This window comes from Colius striatus, chromosome 6 (assembly GCF_028858725.1).
Source record: "Colius striatus isolate bColStr4 chromosome 6, bColStr4.1.hap1, whole genome shotgun sequence".
NCBI classification, from domain to species: Eukaryota; Metazoa; Chordata; class Aves; order Coliiformes; family Coliidae; genus Colius; species Colius striatus.
The window spans coordinates 18,854,428-18,878,403 of NC_084764.1; the positions used below are offsets into that span (position 1 = coordinate 18,854,428).

At 38.3% G+C, this 23,976-nt stretch overlaps 1 protein-coding gene across 5 annotated transcripts in view; it reads left to right on the forward strand.

Annotated features, from left to right (window-relative positions):
* The window catches only part of NPAS3 (neuronal PAS domain protein 3), a 620,517-nt gene that overhangs the window by 543,134 nt on the left and 53,407 nt on the right, over window positions 1-23,976 (forward strand). For all 5 annotated transcript variants that reach the window (XM_061997548.1, XM_061997549.1, XM_061997550.1 and 2 more), the window contains one exon: window positions 18,856-18,974. In XM_061997548.1, coding sequence (XP_061853532.1) covers window positions 18,856-18,974 — 119 coding nt within the window. The remainder of the gene's footprint in view (window positions 1-18,855; window positions 18,975-23,976) is intronic.

The window sequence follows — 23,976 nt, forward strand, 5'->3', positions numbered from 1 at the left end:
CTTGTGACTAAGCCAGTAAGATTCTATAACAAGAATGTGGATCACTGTTGGTCTTATATCACCTCTTTGCTTTGAAAAGTAATTTCACATTTCAAGCCATATTTTGCAGTATATAAGAATTTACTTATGCAAAATTTCATTGAAACATGTTCATTTCACTGTTAAAATTTGTGAGTTTTGTAGCAAGACACACATGTATTGTAGAACACCTTCCCTGATAACTTTAGAGCTGTCCATTAAAAACATACAAGGCTTAAATTAAAATTATTATAATAATACTTTTAATACATAAAATATAATCTGATACCAAAACTCTTTGATTTAGTATGGTACATCTCTATTATGCTTTCTTTGAAAAGACTCTGGTTATAAAGCCTTCATTCTTATACACTCTATGTAATAACAATCTTTTAATGTTAAAGATCAGCTGTAAAGATTCAGGAAATGGACTTCAGCATAGCTTCATGAACAATCTCATGATGATAATGAGTAAGCTTTGCAAGCTACTTTCTGCCATGTAAGTAGTTGAGTGGCAAAAAAAACAGAGAACATTTTAAACATATAATGTATATGTGGCAAAGGCAGACATCTTAGGCCAGCTGGAGCATGGACCTTCTCAATTATGAAGAGGTGTTGCACTTAATAAGTCCATTCAAAGAACTGTAATAACTTCATCTGAAAATGTTTCAGTACTCAAAGAGAACCATTGGCAAGAGGTTCACCACAGATCTCCTTAGCTTCAGAATTTACTCCTAACTTAACACAAATCAACTTTATGTTGCTGCTTTTCACTTCTAGAAAAAATACATCAGAATGTTCCAATTTAAAGCCAGCAAATGAAGGAAAGAGAAGGTCAAGAAGATGTATATTCCTTCTGGAGAGACTGCTCTGTTGGGTTTTTTTAGTGCTACTGATTTCTTAGAAACTACTGGAGGATTTTGAACCTGGTGGTAGATGAGTAAACAAGAGAAGCATCTCCTGCCACACGTCTTTATCTAGAAGAGGAATTTCTCAGAAACAGAGTAATTAATAAAACATCTGAGTGAACATTGTCTATCCAGCCCACTAGTTTGTTTTTAGAGTAGCTGTTACCAAATATTTCCAAAACACATGTAAAATCTGCAGAATGATAACTATACCACATAACTTGAAGCATGACACTTGACATCTCATGTAAATTTTATTATATGTAGTGTAGCACAGATAGGCTTTCTGGCCTCATAGATATTTAGTCTGTCTTTTGAAGTCTTTTTATATACATATTGATTGTGAATTGCATAGATTACAAGTTATGGAGGAAAAATTATTCTTTTTATCATTTTGTCTTTATCAGCTCAAAATGTGTTTTCCATTCAATTTACTGGAAGTCTCATTCTTATGTGATCTTCTATTTGTCATTCATTATGTACCTTTTCTTACCTCAACTCTTATTTATCTGCTCTCAAAGCTAAATATGTATAATCTCATTAATCTCTCTTCAGATGCCCTTCTACTAGAATTTTTCTGTTTCCACTATTCTCTTTTTTAATAGCAAATGACCAGGACTGAACACAATACTCAGTGTAAAGATTGGGCTAAAAATGTACATAATTACATTGTAATATGTTCTTTATTAATTTATTTTTAGAACACATAAATAATTCTGTTCTAACATCTCATTTAACTTTTTAGTCATAACACTCTCCTTACAGAGTACATATTTTCACTGAGATATTTCCATTTCCTTTTACTTACTAGTTACTGTTATTTAAAACTCCTCAATATATAGGAGTAGTTTCTTCATAAATGTGCTACATTTTGCACTTGTTAGCATGAAATTTCATCAATTGCTCCATTGTTCAATTGTCTGCTCTGATTACTGTTTAAGTCTCCTTCACGTTCCTCCTGATCTTCTTTTGACGTAGTAGCTGCATTTTTTTGTTCTACACTGACATTCACTATTCAAGTAAAACACATAGCAGATGGGAAGTCTGCAGATGCCTTCCACTGATTTGCTTAGTTTTGGTGTGCATTTAACATGAACATGTAAAACATTGTAACTGTCCCATAAGTAGAGAGGCTAATAACCTAGATAGGCCAAAACCAACACCAGATTCTTATGCCTCAATCTTTCCTTCTTTTTCTCACTACTGTATCTGAGATAGAATACAAATAACTTCTGTGGAGAGGAGAGTCATCCTTTATTTGTTCATAAGGATATGGTATCCTGGAAATTGTAACATGAATGGAAATATCCTAAATATCAGACAATAGAAGAAAATAAAGTAATGTAAAAAGAAATAAAAACTAGAACAGAAGAAAGAAATTTAACCTGCTGGAAATTGGTATCAGAGAGGAACAGCTGAATTTGTATAAACCATGGATCCAGATATGATTCCTGTTTTTGGCACAAAGTGAAAACTATCAATGTAAAAATATTTTATATACTTCCGTAAACACAAAAGAATATGGAAGATAGATGTATTTATACACAAACGTAAAGTCAAAGATCAGATCCGGCTTTCTTTCAATTTTAGCAGTAGTATGGTATATTATTTTCTCATTTCTTTCTTTGGTATAAGCCTATATTTTTTGTTGTCTTGGCAGTCTAGTAAAGCAACTAACCTTGTTAAAATACATAATGTTTTTATCTATTGGAAGGAATGCATATGAATATGCTTTTCAAATTTCAAATTGAAGTAATCTGCTGTCCTCTTCAAGGACAGAAGGGTTAGCTGGCACACAGGTGGGAGAAGAGTTGCTCATTAGGGAAGGTTTGTTATATGGTAACATATAATTAAGGTAATGGTCACACAGCTTGTATGGCAGCAAACACTCTGACAGTTGTTTGATTGCTGTCTGGGTCAGAAGATCAGCTCTTTTTACAAGATGTATCCACATTATTGTGTTAGTGAACAGGTTAGAAAGCCAATTACAACTGCCTTTCTTAGGCATATTACTGTTGAAGCTCATTGTTTTGGTTTTTTACTGTACATCAGCAGTAATGTGGCTTCTGAAGACTTCATGTGACAGGTTAGGCATTTTATCCTTTGAGTAAACAGTAATCATGGTGTGAAGAAAGTGAGGCATTGGAGATTTTTCCCATTCTTTGAGAATTCCACTCTTCCTTTTTAGTTTGCTCCAAGGGCTCTTTTGGGATACATATATTAAGCCCTTTAAATAGTTCATAATAAATCTTTGTCTCAGGCCGGTTCTGACAGTTTTTTAAAGAGTCTTTTAACAGAGAATCCTCAATCATTTGTTAATCCATGGGGTGATCTTCAGACTCGGAGGAAAAAGAAACAGTGCAAGCTCCAGGGTTGTGAAAATACAGCGAAGAAAAAATTTAACTCAGAAAATCTCAGGAAATACTATACTATGGAAATTTCACCAATCATACTGTGTTCTGCCTGTAACTAAATGATCATTCTTCAAGTTACTCAGTTTGCAAACACTGGAGATAGAAAAATGGGCTAACAAAAAAAAGCAAGAACAATTGTTACTGATTATCTTATTCCTATTATATTGGGTTTCGCTTTATTTTGCTTAAAGCTTGAAAAGAAGAGGCATTATGGGAAAATGTAATTGTTCCTATTGTTGAAATAAAGAAAAAAAACCCATAATTCCTTCTGTTAAGTGTTTACCATTCAAGTATTGTGATAAATCTGACAAAATAGCTGAACTGTGGGCTGATTTTAAAATACTATTTCCTGTGTAATATGACAGATTCTGATTGTGTCTGTCAAAAACCTCCTTAACTCCACAGTGCAAAATAAATAAATAAAGGGAAAAGGTATAATAAGTAAGACATCCAGTTCATTTGACATTTGTTTTCACCAAATAATATGAGTTGTTTCCTAAGAATAATGTATGCCTGAAGACTACTGGAACTACTGTTAGGTTTTCATTTTCAGCAGCCTCAAGTCTGCCATTTTTTGAGATACCTGTTCTCAACTCTTTTTGAATTTCAGTTGCACAGTGCTTATCATTGTTTTAAGCTTTTTTGGAAATTCTGCATAAGTAAAGAAATCTGTAAATGCTAACTTAACTGGCATAAGAACTCTCTCAGTATCTCAGTATATCTTAAGAATATTACTGCCCTGTTTAATTTAATATGCTGCCCTGAGGAGAGAACACTATCAGGAACAAGGAAACTGTACTAATAAGGGTGCAAAGCTGTAGAGAGACCCAGATAGCTGAGCTTCTTGCTCCTTCTGCAACTAGGAACATGAGTACTGGAGGTTCCTGCTGCTGCCAGAAGCACTACCAACTGAGCAGTACATCCCAATGACATCAACTACCTGCCATGTCAGCTGTTCTAGCAAGTCCCTAAGCAGCAGCAGGTTTCACAGCCTGCTTGGTTCTGCCTAGTCTGGACTAGGTCTCAAACTTCCTTTATGATAGATGAAAGGGAAGAGTTACACAGCAAATCTTGTGATGATGGAAATGTTAATAGCAATCTGAAGCAAATTTGGATGCGCAGTGCTAAGGACATAAGTATTTTCATGTTTAAGTATTAGTGCTATTCACTGGATATTTTTAAGTGTTACTTGTCTGGGGCAAGGGATGGGAAAGCCTGTTTTGCACTTTTTTTCCATTATTTTCTTTGAAAATAACAGTGTTAGTCACACTGATTTTTTACATGGATAAGTAGATTCTATCTGAGTATGTGAAATTATATGTTTTCTGACATTTTAAAAGCATTGCTGACTGTCTTCTGAACTATGAAGCCATGCAGCTGGAGAAAGTAGTTCCTAAGATACATTAGATCAGGACACAGAGAAGGCAGGATTACTGCCTTCTTTGCCTCTGTCTATACTGCTGGAGAATGCCCCAGGCTCCAGAGGAAGTCAGGTTAAAGGATGATTTCTGTTTGGTTGATGAGGACTGGATTAAGGATCAGTTGATCAATCTGGATGTGCATAAATCCATGGGCCTCGATGGGATGCACTCACGGGTGCTGAGGGAGCTGGCAGAAGTCATTGCTAAACCACTCTCCATCATCTTCAGTAAGTCATGGAAAACAGGGGAGGTGCCTGAGGACTGAGGGACAGCAAATGTCACTCCAGCCTTCAAAAAGAGCAAGAAGGAGGAGCCAGGTAACTACAGACTGGTCAGCCTCACGTCCATCCCTGGAAAGGTGATGGAATGACTTATCCTGGGTGCTGTCTCCAGGCATTTAAAGGATAAGAGGGTTATTAGGAGCAGTCAATATGACTCTACCGAGGGGAAGACATGTTTGACCTATTTCAGAGCCTTTTATGAAGATGTAACCAGGTGGATACATGATGGTAGCACAGTGGATGTGGCTTACTTTGATTTCAGTAAAGCGTTTGACACCGTCTCCCACAACATCCTTGCAGCAAAACTGAGAAAGTGTGGGCTGGATGATCAGGTAGTGAGGTGGATTGTGAACTGGTTGAAGGGAAGAAGGCAGAGTGGTGATCAGTGGGTCAGGGTCCAGATGGAGGCCTGTATCTAATGGAGTCCCTCAGGGGTTGGTGCTGAGACCAGTACTGGTCAATATATTTGTTGATGACCTTGCTGAGGGAACAGGGCACTGTCAGCAAGTTTGCTGATGATACTAAACTAGGAGGAGTGGCTGACACACCAGAAGGCTGTGCTGCCATTCAATGAGACCTGGACAGGCTGCAGAGTTGAGCAGAGGGAAACCTAATAAAATTGAACAAGGGCAAGTGTAGAGTCTTGCATCTGGAAAAGAATAACCCTATGTACCAGTACAGGTTGGAAATGAACTGTTAGAGAGTAGTGTAGGGGAAAGAGACCTGGGGGTCAAGAGAGGTTCTCGTCCCCCTCTACTCTGCCCTTGTGAGACCACATCTGGAATATTGTGTCAAGTTCTGGGCCCCTCAGTTCAAGAAGGGCAGGGAGCTGCTGGAAGGAGTTCAGCTCAGGGCCACAAAAATGATGAAGGGAGTGGAGTATCTCCCTTATGATGAAAGACTGAGGGAGCTGGGGCTCTTTAGCTTGGAGGAGACTGAGAAGTGACCTCATTAATGTTTACAAATATGGAAAGGGCAGGTGTCAGGAGTGACCTCATTAATGTTTACAAATATGGAAAGGGTAGGTGTCAGGAGTGACCTCATTAATGTTTACAAATATGGAAAGGGTAGGTGTCAGGAGGATGGAGCCAGGCTGTTGTCAGTGATGTCCAATGATAGGACAAGGGGCAGTGGGTATAAACTGGAACATAAGAGGTTCCAAAGAAATACAAGGAAGAATTTCTCCACTGTGAGTGTGATGGAGCACTGAAACAGGCTGCCTAGATGGGTTGTGGAGTCTCCTTCTCTGGAGACATTCAAAACCCACCTGGATGAGCTCCTGTGTGACCTACTCTAGGAGGTCCTGCTCTGGCAGGGGGTTTGGACTAGATAATCTTTCAAGGTCCCTTCCAGCCTGTAAGATTCTGTGATTCTGCGTTAGCACAACACTTGCTGTGTTTGAACAAAAAAAACCCAACCAAACAAACAAAAAAATCAAATGATGCCACAATCTTAACACCTCGTTTTGGATGTGTGAATGGAACGTGGTAGGTCAGATGGTCCTCAGTATTTAAACATGTGCCCAGTAGCTACATACTTTCCTAGAAAGGTTATTCAGCAAGGTTACACAATTTGTGCAAAGTGATTTTTTGGCAGGATTCTATACACATTGATATAGCAATCCAGTAGATACTAGCAACCGGTTACTGCCCCTTAGTTAGGCTGCATGGAAGATTCATGTATATAAAATAGTGTATTAAAGTAAACTTAGAAAAGCAAAGAGCAATCATTGCAAATGTAATTTTTTCTTCCTCTTTGGGATTCTAATTTTAAAAGCATTAAAGAAGACAGCTGCTCATGCTGTGATATGCGCTAAACAGCCTGAAGGATGGAAAAAAATATATTTGTAGCTCATAATAACTATTGACCTTTCTGATATACAATGTTCTCTGTGTTAGCTATTCTATTCTATCAACAGTGAAGATTGAACATGACTTTTTAATAGAAAACATGGGGTTTCAAGCTGCTTTCACAAAGGTGTTTATGTATTGTTATTTTGTATTGTAGTACAAAGACTAAGTCCTGATGCCCTTTGTCTGACATCATGTTTGTCATAAAAAAGCCCCACTGTTACTGACTGTTTTATATGAGGAATTGGCTCGTAACCATTTTATAGTCGTGATAAAAGCATTGCTCCACTAGATCCAGAACACAGGTATTGAAAATAGAATCCCCCAAATATCCCAGCAGCACAAAAGGTATTTTCTGAAGAAATAGATTCCTCAAGTGGCTGGCTATATTTACAGAGGTATTCCACTAAGATTTAAAACATTCACTGTTTGCATTCATAGAGTTTGTTCCTTGATGTACGCAGGCTGCTGCAAAATAGCTTTTGCTGGATGTCATGTGCTCTCAAAGACTATCTTTATGACACTTCATTTTTTCTCTTGAACTTTCCTACTTCTTAGTTGCTGAGTACAGAAACATCCACTAGCTGCAGCTTGACTTTGACACTTATGTATGTTTCCCTGGAGTGGGATCATCCAAACATCAACTGAGCAGCATGAGGTAACTCGGATGCTCTTCCTTCCCTCAGGGAATAGCTTCACCAAAAGGACCTCCCATTTGGCATATGAAAAACTGGAAAGCAACCTCTTTATTGTGCTTTTTAAGCCTAAGCAGGCTGGCAATGTTAGGCAACATCAGAAGGGACTATTTTCATGTTTGTTGGGGGTTTATTTATGCCATGTGCTGGGAAGGAACTTTAGTGGGCCATTATTGGCAGCTCTGTACCACAGTTATTTTCACAGCTATGCTCTGGAGTGTCAGTTAATGATTCACAAGTTACTAGGCAAGAGCAAAAAACTAGCAAGAGAGAAAAAATACCCTTAGCTGATCCTTCTGGGGCATGAAAGAGGGGGAAAAGCATCAGCATTTAATGGCAGTTTTGTGCTGAAACAAAATTCTCAAAATTGTTTATAAGTTGCTCAGTGAGTATAATGATCATTTAGGTGTGGAAACCAGCCACATCTCAAGAGAAGATTTAGCATCCAGTCTGGTATTCCTCACAGGCCTATTAAGCTCTCAGGGAATTCAGTGATTTGCCCTCAAAATTAGTCAGGATCCTTTTTTCCCATGCTGTTTCCGCGTTTCTCAGTTTCTTTTTTTTCCGTATCCATTCCTTAAAGGGATGGAAGATATGCTATATACTTATGATCCTGTATTCTCCTAGCATCATTTTCTCCTAGCTATGGGATGTGTTCCGTTTCAAACTTTATTAGAATTGCTGCAATGCAAGTAAACAGTGAGGGAACTGTATCACTGTGCTAATTTTCTTTGGGACTGCCACTGAACTTTGAAAATTTAAGAGTGATGCTGACCTCATGTGAAACCAAGCCAACAGGTCAGGTTAGATTATTTCTTTCATTGCTTAAAATAAATTAACTTTAAATGTAAAAGCATAAAAGAAAATTTTAGCTTCATACACAGTTTGGTTTATGTACCACTCACTTACCAGACCATAACAGCTCTTCGAGAGTTGTTCTGGTCTGTTGGATGAATGTTGGATACATTTGCAAGTGTTTAGATAATGGATTGAAATGCAGCAGACTGTAACATTTCCAAAGGTTTTTTCAAAGTTAAAGTTTCCTGCCATGATTAGTTCTATTTATAGCAAATCTTTATTAGGTTGTTTCCAAACAAGCAAAAAAGCTCTACGTATTTCATAGATCACTGACCTACCAAAATTTGTTGTAAAATCTGTCTTTCAACATTATAGGAGTAACAAAAATCTTATTCATAGCTTCATCCTGACAACACTTTATAACTGTGTCCTGGCACCTGTAAAATACCATTCTGTATTTTATCAGCTATATAAAGAATTCTGTGGAGTAAAGTTTACATGAGAAGTAAATTGCATATGTTGGGAATTAATAGTCTAAGAAGACCTGTTTCTAGACTAGAATAAGAAACACAAGGAGATGGAGAAGCAGAAGATGGGAAGCTGTGAGAGGCATTGCATAAAGTCCTAAGAAGCATAAAATGCTTCTTAGTCCAATAAAGAGTAGTTCCACAAGAATAATAGATAATTCAAAAATTTCTCTGCATAATAACAGTGAAAGCCTGTCAATGAGTGCTTTAGTTTGCCCTACATACAGCCAATACATGGACCTAGTCTGGATTTAAAACCAAATAGGTTAAGCTCAGTGTTTGTAACACTACAGGATAACTTTTCAAAGCATATGGCTTATTTCTCTGCAGATGCATTCTTTTGAGTGCCCAAAATACAGTATGCATGTAGCAAAATTTGCAATTGTAAAACCTGCAAAATGAGTATCAACAACAGACAAATATACTTTGCACATTAAAGTTTTGTTGTTTGTATATATATGGTAGTTATGTGAAACTATAAGTCATTTTGCCAATAATTACATGCACAGTTATCCTTATTCATTGGTAAAACAACACTGAGGTCCTTTAGAAAATTCTGGCTTACTTTTGCCTGTGGTTAATGCTAAATCTGACATATTTAGAGGAATAACACAAGTGTATTTCAAAGCCTGTTTGTAACCACATATACCAGATTGAATGTCAGCATGTGCAACCAAAGCCCTAAGCAATAGGCCACATAGGATGCTAAAAATGACAAAGTCATAATCAGGAACTTAATCCAAGTCTTTTTGTAGTGTTCCTATGGATTTACATGAGACCAAGCTCTACTGCCTTAAGTTTCCTAAGGGTAGAGAACTTGTGCTGCTTCAGACATACCCGGCATTCATTGATCACTCTAGAAAGACTTGAGTTTTCTGGAGTTCTGTGAAGTTGTCATTCCTCTACACATCTCAGGCCCTGCGGGGCAGCTCACAGGAATACTGTAAGCCAATTTGTAGGCAACTGAATTGAGCCTTTTGTCACTTAGAATTCATCTCTGAAAGGAAGGAACTATGCTTTTTTATGTGATTCTAATTGTTTGTCCCATTAAATTTTATGCAGTTAAGCATTGAGGTTTTCAATACTTCCTTTGCAGACAATTTTCAACAAATTAAAATGTCTGGATTAACCATGCAAAATAAAAACATTAACTACACTATGTTGTGGCCAAACAGTTCAAGTCAACAGATTCCTGTGTAATATCCAAGTTCTTGTAAATCCACCATCTATAAGGTGGATTAAATACTAAACAAGTTCTCTCACTTTTCAGGCTATTCAATCTAATTTTGATGTTACTTCACTGTGTACTTTTATCATATTAAAAAATATATGCTGTATATATCTGAGTTAGTTAGTCACTAGTTCTCCTAGTCTCAAACATCTGTGGTTAACAGTGTGCACCATCAGTGTGCACCATCATGTGTGCACCATCATAGCCCAGTAATTACAGATTTGTGTTATAAAACTAATCATAGCTCATCCAGGATGTGGCTGGGATAGGGTTGATTTTCACTAGACTCTATGAGGGCAGTGTTCAAACTATTACATACCATGGTAACATCATGTTCAGTATAGAGGCAGAAGCTGCTCTGACTAGCTGCTCTGAGCACTGGGTTCTGAGCAGTGAGCAGTTACACCAGGCATTGCTCACTTTGTGTGTTCCTTTACAGTTTTTATGGCTGTTTTTTCTCTCCTTGTACTCTTCTGTTAAATTGTCCTTACCTCAGCCCATAAGGTTTTACCTTTTTCTTCCAGTACTCCTCCCCATCTCATGCAAGGAGGAGTGAGCGAGCGGCTGCATGCTTCTTTGTTGCAGACTGCATGATCTATGATAATTTTAATAATATTAAAAAGATGAAATTAATATATATAAGGCTTCAGTATTCAAGTTAGTTGTAAAAAACACAGATTTTTATATAATGACAACAGGACCGAAACAATCTGAGATGCCAGCCCATCCCATCAATTGTTGGATCTGGAAAATTTGGAGGGATGAGAGAGAAAACAAGCAAACAAAAATGTTAAAAGAACCAACTTTCAATAGTTTAAAGTTTTTATGCCTTTGAATTTCTAACAGGTTTATTGGTCCTGAAAAGTGAATTGTCTTCATCTTGGAGTAGAATGACAGGAAAGAATAGTTTATTATCTTGTCTGAAAACATTATCTAGCAGTAAATTCTTTGGAGAATGTAATCCATCTTTCCTTTTCTTTTGGAAAAGCTGCCCTGGGTCTTCGTCTTTTTGGTGAGGCCTTGGCTAGAATTCAGCATTATTCCCCCTGTGTAAAGAAAAGAAGGGAACTGAGTCACAAAAATGCTGCAATATAGTTCTTGACTTACTCATTTTTTCAGTAAATAGCAAACTAGAAATTTTAGGAGCCTTACCAAGTTAGATACAAGTACCATTAATTTCAAATCCCAGTATGGTTAATCAGGAATATAGGTTCCTGTATGTCCTGGTTTAGGCCCATCAGGGGACAAAAGACCATGATTAAACTCAAGTACCAAAGACTTGAGAATTCCTAAAGGGCAGGGAGGGCTTAATTGCCACTTACGGTCCCAGACAAAACAGACCAGGCTACTCGGCTTGGGTAAGAAAACAGAAAATAATTTAATCCAACACCAACTAAACCATAACCATAAAACCCCAAAACATAACAAACACAAACCAACACAGAGTAGTTACAGTGATGAAGAACACAACCAGCCCTTTAAGACCACCTTCTCCCCACTCCTTCCCCCTTCCCAGGCTCAGAGCCCTGACCCCGAAGTCTTTATCTCCTTCCCTGCTCATGGGGGTTTCAGTCAGTCTGTTCTCAATGGTTTCTGCCATTTGTCTCTCCTCAGGGCACGTGGGCTCCACACCCATCCTCCCTGCTCCTCTGCGGGGTACCTCACACACACGGCAGCCCTGCACAAGCCGCTGCGACATGCATTTATCCCAAAGGCTGCAGCTCCTCTCTGCCTCTCGTGTGGGGCTGCTCTGCGGCCTGCAGGCTCTCCAGCACGGCCTGTGCCATGGCCGCCTCCTCACAGAGTCTATTGCCCATCCAGGTGCACCCACCCAGAGCTGCTGGTGGCTCTCGGTCCTGCCATGGCCCTGCATGGGTTGCAAGGCCTGCGTTCTTGCCACAGCTTGCAGAGGAGTCTCTGATCTGATGCTCCTCCTTCCTTCCTCCCTCTCTGACTGTGGGGTCCGCATGGTCGATTCCATCTTGTACCACCCCTACACCTCCTCCCAAGCACTTCAAATTCCCATCCTTAAATAGTGATGGCAGAGGTGCCAGATTGGCCCAGCCAGGCCAGAGGTGGGTCTGAACCCAAGAGCTGGGGGAAAATCCAAGAACTCTTTACTGGGTCTTCACTGCAACCCCGTTACCAAGCAAAAGCGGCTCCTCACTAAACCATGACACTGTATATAACTGGCACAGCTTACTAAAAAAATATTATTTGTACAGCTCCTTTTAGAAATATTGTTGCCTTACAAGGATGAACTAGCGTACTTTTTGCCACCCACAATGTAACTAAATAATTCAGATAGTCCTTGATTTTTGCAAGATGCTGAACACACCAGTGAGACCAAAAGAGAACCTATAGAAATTGCTAGCTCTGTGCTTATCAGTTAATATCCAGGCAGGCTACCCATGTGCATAAATACACCTAAGTGATTCATCCAAATCATCCAAGAATCTTCAGCACCTTCCCAGACCAAGCTTTAGCATCCAGTACTTGCCCATGTTCAGCCTGCAATCGGAGTGAACCCACTTCACTTAAAATCAGGCATTTGTACAAGTGCTAGTAATAATTTCATAGTAACTCACACTTCCTAGAAATAAATTGTCTTAACTACAAACTTTTTTATTGTATTTGCTGGGGTAGTAGTTGGAAAAATCTTTTGTTATAAAATGATGGAATTTGATTTGTAAGCTACTAAGAGAGAATGTCCTTGGCAACAGTAGTTTTTTTTTCAGAGTCACTTTTCTGATTAAAAACACACTTTAAGAGGCCATAATATGAGAAAAAACAGGACAGTTAACTACTCAAGGTTAAATTTTCCTAGAAAGTCTTTTAATGCTTGGTTACAGACAGTAAACAGCACAGAAGAAATAGAAACATTTACAAAGATGCATCTAGTCCAACTAAAAATCATAGATTTATAGTATATAATTATTCATCTGAACATCATGATTCTTAGTTGCATATGCAAAGGACTCTAAGACTTTAAGAAAATGTGGGAAATGTGGGAAGAGGTTTGCAAGTGTAGAAGATAACATGAGAAGGGAGCTGCCCTTTTCTTACTATTCCGCGCACAGGTGCATAGTACATCTGCAGATCACTGCAGGATTAGAGCCATGGACCTCCATTCTCTAAACAGTTAGGTGCATGATACCAATCAGTACACATTTCACTAACATCAGAAGATCTGTTCCATCATGTGAAGTTTAACAATGCATGACTGGTTTGTGAGATCTGGGCCCCAGATTGTTCCTAAGGCAAAGCCCAGTGTTGAATCAGCTGCAATATTGTTCACAAAGAAATGCTTGGGAGGAGTGAACTAAGTAAGTTTGTGAATTGGCTACTACTTCACCCTATCTTCCCATTTGTATCTATGCCTCTTAGTGCTTTAACGTGTATGAAAGTTTGGTATGGGTATAGTGGGTTTCAGCGTCGTGTCCTTTGAAATGGACAATCCATTCCTTGTGCCCAGAAATCTCATCCTGCATTAGCAACTTTAGAAGTGGAAAGAGAAGAGGTTTATCCTTTAGTAGTATCTCCTGATGATATTTAAGGACACACAAAGGCAAGTACTTTCCCAACAGAGTACCCAGTTATCTGGTTTGCGAAGACAATCCTGACTTACTTTTTATACTTCTAAGCCTGACAGTGTATAGTGCTTTCATTCACACACAGTGAGCACTGACTTCTTTCATAGAATCATAGAATGGTAGGGTTGGAATGGACCTTTAGAGATCATCTAGTCCAACCCCCCTGCAGAAGCCGGTTCACCTAGATCAGGTCACATAGGAACATGTCCAGGCGGGTCTTGAAGGCCTCCAAGGAAGGAGACTCCACAACCCCTCTGGGCAGCCTGTGCCAGGGCTCCCTCACCCTCACAGTGAAATAGTTTTTCTTATATTTAAACTTTTTGTGTTCCAGCTTCATCCCATTATCCCTTGTCCTGTTGCTAGCTACTATAGAAAAAAGGGATGCTCCAACCTCCTGACACTCACCCTCCAGATATTTGTAAATGTTAATAAGATCTCCCCTTAGTCTCCTCTTCTCCAGACTAAACAGCCCCAGTTCCCGCAGCCTTTCCTCATATGAAAGATGTTCCAGTTCCCTGATCGTCTTGGTCCCTGCACTGGACTCTCTTCAGAAGTTCTCTGTCTCTCTTGAGCTGAGGAGCCCAGAACTAGACACAGGACTCCAGATGAGACCTCACCAGGGCAGAGTAGAGAGGGAGAAGAACCTCCCTGGACCTGCTAGCCACACTCTTCTTGATGCATCCCACAATGCCATTGGCCTTCTTGGCCACAAGGGTACATTACTCGCTCATGGTTAGTTTATTGTCAACCAGGACTCCCAGGTCTCTCTCTGCAGAGTTGCTCTTCAGCAGTTCAACCCCCAGTCTGTACTGGTGTTCCTTCCCCGATGCAGGACTCTGCACTTGTCCTTGTTGAACCTCATGAGGTTCCTCTCTGCCCAACTCTCAAGTCGGTCGAGATCCCGCTGAATGGCAGCACAACCTTCTGGGGAATCAGCCAGTCCTCCCAGTTTGGTGTCATCAGCCAACTTGCTGAGGGTACACTCTGTCCCCTCATCCAGGTCGTTGATGAAGATGTTGAACAAGACTGACCCCAGAACCGATCCCTGTGGAACTCCACTGGCCACAGGCCTCCAACTCGATTCTGTGCTATTGATCACCACCCTCTGGGCTCTATCATTCAGCCAGCTCTCGATCCACCTCACTGTCCACTCATCCAAGCCACACTGCCTGAGCTTTCTGATGAGGATGTTATGGGAAACAGTGTCGAAAGCCTTGCTGAAGTCAAGGTAGATGACATCCGCTGCTCTCCCTTCGTCTAGCCAGCCAGTTATGCACCATAGAAGGCTATCAGGTTGGTCGAACGGGATTTCCCCTTGGTGAATCCATGTTGACTCCCCCCAGTAACCATCTTATCCTTCATATGTTCAGTGATAACATTCAGGATGAGTTGTTCCATCACTTTTCCAGGGATGGAGGTGAGGCTGACCCGCCTGTAGTTTTCTGGGCCGTCTTTCTTGCCCTTGTTGAAGACTGGCATGACATTGGCCTTTGAATTCTTTCATATTATTAGGTTTCTAAACTCACAATTTCAGAGGTTTCTAACTCAACATTACGTTTAGACTTAGTAAAGTCAGCCCAGGAGCACTATTTTTCAGTGTAAAAGTTATCTTTAGTTACAACAGTACAAAGCCAAGTAGACTTTGTGTATTTCAGGCCTTTTAAAATGTCTTAGATGACAAATTAAACAAACAAACAAAAACAGGAAAACCCCACAAAGATACCCAACAAAACCCCCCTGAACTTAAAAATTAATTGCTACAGAGTTTCATTTTAATGTTCCTCAGATTGCTAGCCTCCTTGGATATAATTGGAAAAAATTGAAAAGGCTGAGTGATAAGCATTTAAAATCAACTCCTGAGAGCTCGTAATAGACCATATTCCATATATTCCTGTGCAAATCTCACTGACATCAATAGATGGGTTCTGTACATATCATATTTCTAAAATCCAGCATACATAATCATGGGTAGCGTTGTTACACTATCTACTGCAGATCACTGCAACTCTGAATGCAGATTTGTACTGTCAGCTTTAGTGGTTTTCTTCTGAGGGAAGTTCAGAAAGCTGTTCAGAAGCTGTTCTGGACTTTTAGGTAACTAATCTCATTTCACACATACTCTCTTAGGTACTTTTTGTTAACGGAAATCACTTCAGAATACATATTTATATGACAGATGCTGTTCCAGTCTGCTGGATAAATTATATGCGTTATATAGCGTTCACTTACAGAGATGTATAGGTTCTTACATATTATAATAACAGCAAAATAATGTTAAACTTAAGTTTAACATGTTAATGTTAAACATTTAAGATACGAAGTGGCGTGAGCCCAGAAAATGTCAATGCCAAGTATGCTGTGCTATATGTCAGATGTTTCCTTTTCTTTCATAGAGCTGTATATGAAAGATAAATTGTCATTTCAATTGCTTTGGAATTGTACACAACCTGATCATTTTTGAGCGTGAGATACTGTGTGTTTAGGTAATTACCATTAGAACACATAAGGACATGTACTTATTGCCTGTGCTAAAGCGGAATATGCTGGACTACAGCGACTACACTTGTTAAGCTGATTTTAGCAGTTCTTCACACAGCAGGAAGCACCCATGCTGTGGTTTCTTAATGTACTCTAAGTACTAACTGCATTGTATTGTACAATAAAAATAATAATTAATTATGGTCCTCATTGTGCTGATACTGCTGCTATCCTGGTGATACAGGTTGCTGTTTCAGGGTTCCACTGTCCTGTACTCTGAAACACATATCTTTCACAGTTTTGGTTTTTAGATGCTGAACAGAGATGAATTCTTTGAGGACAGGTTTGTGGCATGGACTGTGATAGCTTCACATTTGTTCAGGTCTCCAAGGACCAGCACCAATAAATGTGAAAGAGACAACAGCAGAATGACATACTTTCCCATTTCCATTAAGATGGGAAAAAAAAGTACTCTAAATTAAGTCTAACCTTAAATGTATAATCTGTCCTTGGGAGCAAAAACAAAAAAAAAGGATATAGCATCTTCAAGCTCTTGGCATCTCTTACAAGAAAAAAATGGTTCTAAGGGTCTCTGATCTTGTGTTTTAGTAAAATAGAACTGCACGGCTGACTGACAGTTCTGATCTAAAGCATTTACGTTTAAGTTTTGATCTCTCTGCTTTTGATTAAAACTAATGAGCTCATTTAATTCAAAATGGGAATCTCTGATAAGAGAAATAAGGTTGATGTGATTGGATTAGAGGGGCAAATTAAACTCTTAGAGCAGAAGTTTGTGCTTATATAGTGTATTAAAAAGCTGTTGGCGTATTATGGCGTGTTAGATGATGAGAAAAATTTCATAGTAATTCATATTTAATCAGAAGAAATGAAAGTACTAAATATAACATGGCTCTGCTTTTCCCTCGAGTGATAAAGAGCTGTACATTTAAAATGACATCAAATTCATGCTCTCTAAAACAAAAATCTTAAGAGAGACACTAAAGAACAGGATACTGTTGTCAGTTATTTCATCACAATAGAGATGAAATGACACAAAAACAAAAAAAAATGTTACCGCATTAAATCAAGGACAATTCAATATAGTCCTTAGCTCACAAACAAGTTTTTGGATTTGTGTTGACTGAATAACAAATGCTTTTTAAATGCTTGAATACTTTCTATTAGTAGTTTGGTTGTTTTGCTTTAAAACAATAGCACAATAAATTCACAATAACTTTTATTCAGTGTTGATTACTCACTGAAACAAAGTTAGTTAATCTCCAATAATGCTTGCCTACTTGTTTACTATTTTCAGTGGTTGCAGATGGAGTGAAAAGCACAGGTGAGAGCTAGAGTTTTAAGTAGGAAATGTCTCTTCAATTGGACTACAAAGATATTTCGTTAGTGACTAATTAGTTACCAATAAGTAACAATGATTGTGATGATGATGACAATACATGTCATTTACATGAGCATTTTTGCCTTCAGGCTGCTCACTGTTTTATTGATAATAATTAACCCTCAGTAACAGGGAAACCAAGGCACTCAAAACCAGCAGTGACTCACCCTAGATATCATTGCAAGTAAGAGGTGGAGACAAGGGAATAAAAGCCTGCACAATTTTCATCCTGTTTCAACAGACATAATTGCTACCCAAGTGCCTTTCACAAAATACTGAAGAGTTCTTAAGTGTTTTTAAAACATTGTCATACCCTAACAAAATAACTCCAGTTGTAACAAAATCATAGAATCATAGAATGGTAGGGGTTGGAAGGGACCTTTAGAGATCATCTAGGCCAACCCAACTGCAGAAGCAGGTTAATCTAGATCAGGTCGCATAGGAACATGTCCAGGCAGGTCTTGAAGACCTCCAAGGAAGGAGACTTCACAACCCCTCTGGGCAGCCTATGCCACTGCTCTGGCACCCTCTCAGTGAAATAGTTTTCCTTATATTTAAATGGAACTTTTTGTGTTCCAGCTTCATCCCATTACTCCTTGTCCTGTTGCTAGCTACTATAGAAAAAAGGGATGTCCCAACCTCCTGACATCCACCATTTAGATATTTGTAAACATTAATAAGATCCCCCCTCAGTCTTCTCTTTTCTAGACTAAACAGCCCCAGTTCCCGCAGCCTCTCCTTGTATGAAAAAATATTCCAGTCCCCTGATCATCTTGGTGGCCGTGTGCTGGACTCTCTCCACCACTTCCCTGTCCCTCTTGAGCTGAGGAGCCCAGAACTGGACACAGGACTCCAGATGAGACCTCACTAGGGCAGAGTAGAGGGGGAGAAGAACCCTCCCTTGGCCTGCTGACTACACTCTTCTTGATGCATCCCAGGATGCCATTGGCCTTCTTGGCCAATTGTACAAGAATTGTGCAAGAAAGAGTTAAAGAGGCAAATATCTGTTAAAAATTCTGTGGGAAAAATAACTTGAAAACAAGACTTACTGAGTGTACATATACTTTTCAATTTTTTTTTTTGCTAAGTAAACATTTTCTAAATGAGGTAAATTGATTACAACACTCTTAGCATCCATCAGTCATTTATTTTTAGTGAGTTCAAGGATTGCACCTGAAAAATTGCTTAGAGCAGATGTATAAAATCTAAATGATGTGTATATGTATTTTTTCTATTTCCCAGTGGAATCTACAAGCCCCAGTTTACTAACCACTGACAACACTCTAGAGCGCTCTTTTTTCATCCGAATGAAGTCTACGCTGACCAAGCGAGGAGTGCACATCAAATCGTCAGGATACAAGGTAAGGGTTGCACTAAATATTAAATTATATTTAATTAAGCATTAAATATTGACATCTTTGAATTCTGTTCATTCATGTTCCAGGGATACATTAATAGACTGAGAAAGGAGCTATTTCACATTTGCATATGTATTATTCTTTTTGTTAAAGAATCATTAATACAATATTTCCAGCCTGAGATTTGGCTTTGGTACTACACCTCTATTAAATTGATCATTATTATGATTAACATTGATGATAACAGCATGATAGCTTTCAAAAGACAACACTTCCAGAGTAAAGGTACATTTTATGACAGAAGGTGAGTCACTCTTTCCATAGCAGAAAATTTCTTCTCATTTTTTTATTTTGTTAAGACTGTTAGTCATCTTTGGGTTATGTTTTTCCAGGGAGCTAGGATTTGTTCATGCAGACAGTATGCTAGAGCTGTTTAATTTTGCTGCCATCCTGGCTGAAGGAAACAACAAGCCACAACAAGTACTTTTCCACTATTTTTCTTTCATTCTCCGTCTGAGGGACATCTGCTGCTGGTGATCATATTTGCTGGATTTCAGACTCTTTTAAGATATGAAAGTCTCTTGTTTCTTATCAGCAGTAATCTCATTTTTCTTCAGTCATATATTGCTCATAGTGCCTGTAGCTATCAGTGCCTTTGCAGTATACTAAAACTAGAAGGAATAGCGCATCTTTAACATTGTCAACTTGTGGAATTAAATATGTCATCCATTGAGTATTATACAAGATAAAAGAATGGTGCAAGAAAGTAAGTCTGAGAATGTGTGTATTTAAAGACTTCTCTTGTCAATGTTCATTTAAAGACTTTCACAAGCATTTTTTTTCGGTCTAAGGGGAAGATTTAGAAGAGCTTTAAATTGCCCAACTTACTTTTCTCAAAAAATTCTCTGTGAATCAAGGCATCAAGGCAGTCTACTTGAGCAGTAAAAACCTGGTATAAATGTCTTTGCAAACAGATGGCTGGGAGACCTTCTGTTGGCTGGTTTCTGGGTCAAAATTTTTAAAGTGGTTGCTAGTGGAAGTTTAGGTCCAAATCAGTAATTTCCTAAAGCATCCCCAAGTTTTGATCTGTCTACTGCTTAATTGTCAACACCTGAAAGAATGCACTCTGTACCTGTTCCTGCTGACCAGTTTACAAGTCTTAGAAGGTATCAAGACCAGGAAGTGTGCTGGCAGTACCAGGAGGAAGAAGATGAATGCATGAATGGGCAGGTCATTGAAGTTATACTAATTTTCATGATTAGGCATGGTCCATTTAGATTACGCCAAAGTTAAGTTGTACCTTGCTGGATATTTTTGCTGCAATAGTATTGGGAAATAAATTGAGAATTCACCTGTGGGTATTGTAGTTTGACATTATTTGCCAGATCTAGGTGAGAACAAAAGGAAGACATGAGTGAGTTTCTCAGTCCCTCTTCTTGGACTCACAATAATCAAATGTTAGTCTGTCATCAGAATAAGATATATTTAGAATGGGATGGCTTCACAAAGTAGGTTTTTCACTCATTACATACAGGTTTTGAAATTTAAAGTAGATCCTTTACTCAAAAGAAAGGAACAGTAATGCCTATCATATAAATACAGTTTCATTTGTCTTAGACTTGCTAATAACTCATGGATACACTGAAAACCATAATTGAGATGGCACAGAATGAATTTTGAAAGATCGGATATTTTTAGTTGGTTTTTCCTAGTTTTAAAGAATAGATAAAATGATAAAGTATGATAGTCAACAAAACTGCCTGTAAATAAAACATTTGGATTTTTTCCAAATTTTTTATGAGGCATCAGCAAGTCACCATGAGTAAAATTGCATCAATGGTGTGCACATGCTAGGCAGCTGTAAATATAGAGGTGTAGTTCCTTTGCTTTTTTTTATGTTTTCAAGGATTTTGCAACTGACAGTGTTTGGATGAATTCAGCTGTGTCCAGCCATATGAATTGTATTTTGTTTTTCAAAAAGAATGGTTATTAGCCAATATGTTCTATGGAAGGAGAATTATCTACAGCCTCAGTAGCAGAGCCCTAGAAAAACTGTGTATTCATTTTAGAAGAGCTGGATCACATGAAGGTTTTTTTAAACATGTTAAGAGCTGCTTTGTTTAAACATCATTCTCGGTATGTTAGATAAGCATAATAAAACTCAACTGTTATAGTAAATGTTACTCATATGTTTAGGAATGTTACCAATTGATTCATTGATTTCTAGAAGTCCAGTGCCAGAAGAATTTGTTCAGGAATATATTTTACTAAAATTAAGAAAGATCCATGAACTTTATGAATGTACAGCTATGACCAATTATCAAAGGGAATAGTTAGACAATGACAAAGCTCATGGGAATGGCTGGCTACTGCAGCGGAGGTCCCTGGATGACCTCCGCTACTTAGGAAACACTATGCCAGCTGGGATCAGGTGCTGCACGGTTCGTGTGGGAAGTCCTAGTGGAGCAGGATGACTCAGGAGCTGCTGCCACACACTTTCAGAAGACATCAGAGCACTGAGTTTTCCCTCTGCAAAAAGCAAAACTCCTGGTTAGCAGCTTCCCTTAAACTATTCTATCATTTTAGATGGGAAACCCTCCTGAATCAGCATCAGGAGCAGTGTACTGGAAATGCTGTATCTTATGTGAGCCAGGTTTTCACTGTGTCAAAGGTATTCAGGTCCCTGTGGATTAGCAATGACAAAAATTTTCAGCTTTGTGACATGGTTGTGTCTTGTTTCAAACTCTTAGTGAACTCAGAACCACATGTCCATGTTTTCCTTGCTTTAAGGACTGATGATGAATGTTTTCTTTAGGAAGCAAATGACTGAGGTGGTCCACAAGATGCTTAGCCAGTTTTCAGAATGAGTGATCCCTGCCTCAGGAAAATCATATAACGTTGAAAACAGTCAGAGAATGAGATTGATTAATCATTTGGGTTGATCTAGTCAAGACTAATTTTCTATCAAAAGAAATGGTGGAACAAAAATCACGCTGATAGACTTACACAAATGTATACCTCAAAAGAGACCCCGTTCAGTATTGTTCTGCCATAAGATGACCCGTTTATAGTTCTTTCCTGGATAGATTTAATTAGTCATGAATTATATGGAAAGACAGATGTAATGACTTTTTTTCCATTAATTATATTACCTTAAAAGTCTGAAATGGGAAAGTGGTTACATGACTAATCCTCACTCTCTCCTTCCCTTTCATTGTTCCCGCACCCTCATTGAATTAGATTTTCCCATTCTTAATATTCTTAGGCTCACAGCTTGTAGGAAAAGTTTACACACAGAGCTAAAGAGCTATTCAGTTTTGTGTGACTAAACCTACAATTCTTAAAAACAAAAGTAAAATAGAATGTAGTCAGCTGATAAAACACATTAAAAACAAATTTAAAGGAAAAAACCAGTAATTCCTTCACTGTAAAAGTCAGGATGTATTACCATTATAGCTGTTGTCTAAGATACAGGATGCAGAGACTTGGCATTTTTCTCAGCTGAAAAAGTATCACATTTTCTTTTTTTCAACTTTTTTCCATCAATAGAATATAGTTTTGTACTGAATTTAGACTTCTGTTGTGTCCTTTTCCATTTGTTTTGCTCCATTTCAGGGTCACACTTCAGTCTACTTAACAGATATCTACTTTCAATGTTTCTATTGTCTGACTTACTCAGACATATGTCAAAGCTAATTTTAATTTAAAACTACCTTGTTCAAGTCCAGTGATACATTTCCTACTTCCCTGTAGTATCCTATTATTGTTTTGTCCCATTTACTTTCATGTAATTTAATCTGTTATGCTCTTTAGGACCTTGTACTAGTCTCTTGAACAAAGCATAAATAATAGGATGAATAAGTAGTCAAAGCATTGAACATCATCAGAGCCAGTAGTTGCCAGTAGCTTCCAGTTCATCAGCTCATCAGATTCGTTAGAATATATCCATACATGTTTCTCTACTGTTTCATCAAGTAGCCCTCTCATGATAACTTATTACAGAGGTGGATGAGCAAACACGAGGAGATTCCCTTATATTGTTACTGTGGCAGTCTCTGAATTTGATATAACCAACACATGTTGCCTCTCCATCTCCCAAGATGCTGGCAATCAACCTTCCTGGCAATCCATCAGGGGAGTTAAGAATCTTAAAATCCTTCAGGCTATACCTTCTTCCTTGGAGTGGTACTTCCTGTCTGCTGTGCTGCCTAGATGCCTGCTTTGGCCCAGTCAGTGTCAACAAGAAACAGTCTCCATGTCATTAAAACATCAAAAGCATTGAGGTTACAAAGCAATGCATCTACTAGAGACTGTTCAGTAACTGGAGGTAAATATGGCAACTATCCTGTGCTGAGCAAAATCTTACTTACAACCTTAAAATTTTGAGACGGTATTATTGAGAAAATTAAGGTTACTCAGATACTTCTGCCTTGAAGTGAGGCCTTGGTGTCTTTAAAAATGCTTTGGGATTAGAGAAAAGCATATAGATCATCTCTGGAGATGCATGAAATGGACTTTTTCAGCCATTTTTAGATTATTTTAATATGGCATGGAAGTGTTAGCACTGAATACAGATGTAAGCCCAGCATTGTTGCTTTACAGAAAAGCAACAATGCTCTTATTGATAAAAGCAACCTGCTCTTATTGATGAGCAGGTATTTACACCTGTTTTCCTCTCTGGTGTTCTTCATGTGCAAGAGAATTGTAGAAAGTAAGCAAGCTTAAACAAACTCGACAAATTGCAATAAAGTGAGCAAAGTTATTTTCATTGTTTATTAAAACACAGAGGATTGATAACAACATGACATATTGCATAAAAATAAATAAATTGTTATACAAAACATGTGGTTTAGGAAGTTTAGTTTAGAAATGTTGATGTTTTGTTGCATATCTAAAGTCTGCAGAGGAGTCAAGTTTGTATGCCTCATACATCAGTTGCTGTAAATAAACATGTTTTAAGTAATATTTTGAACTCCATAGAAGTGTTTGCACAAATAAATCTTTG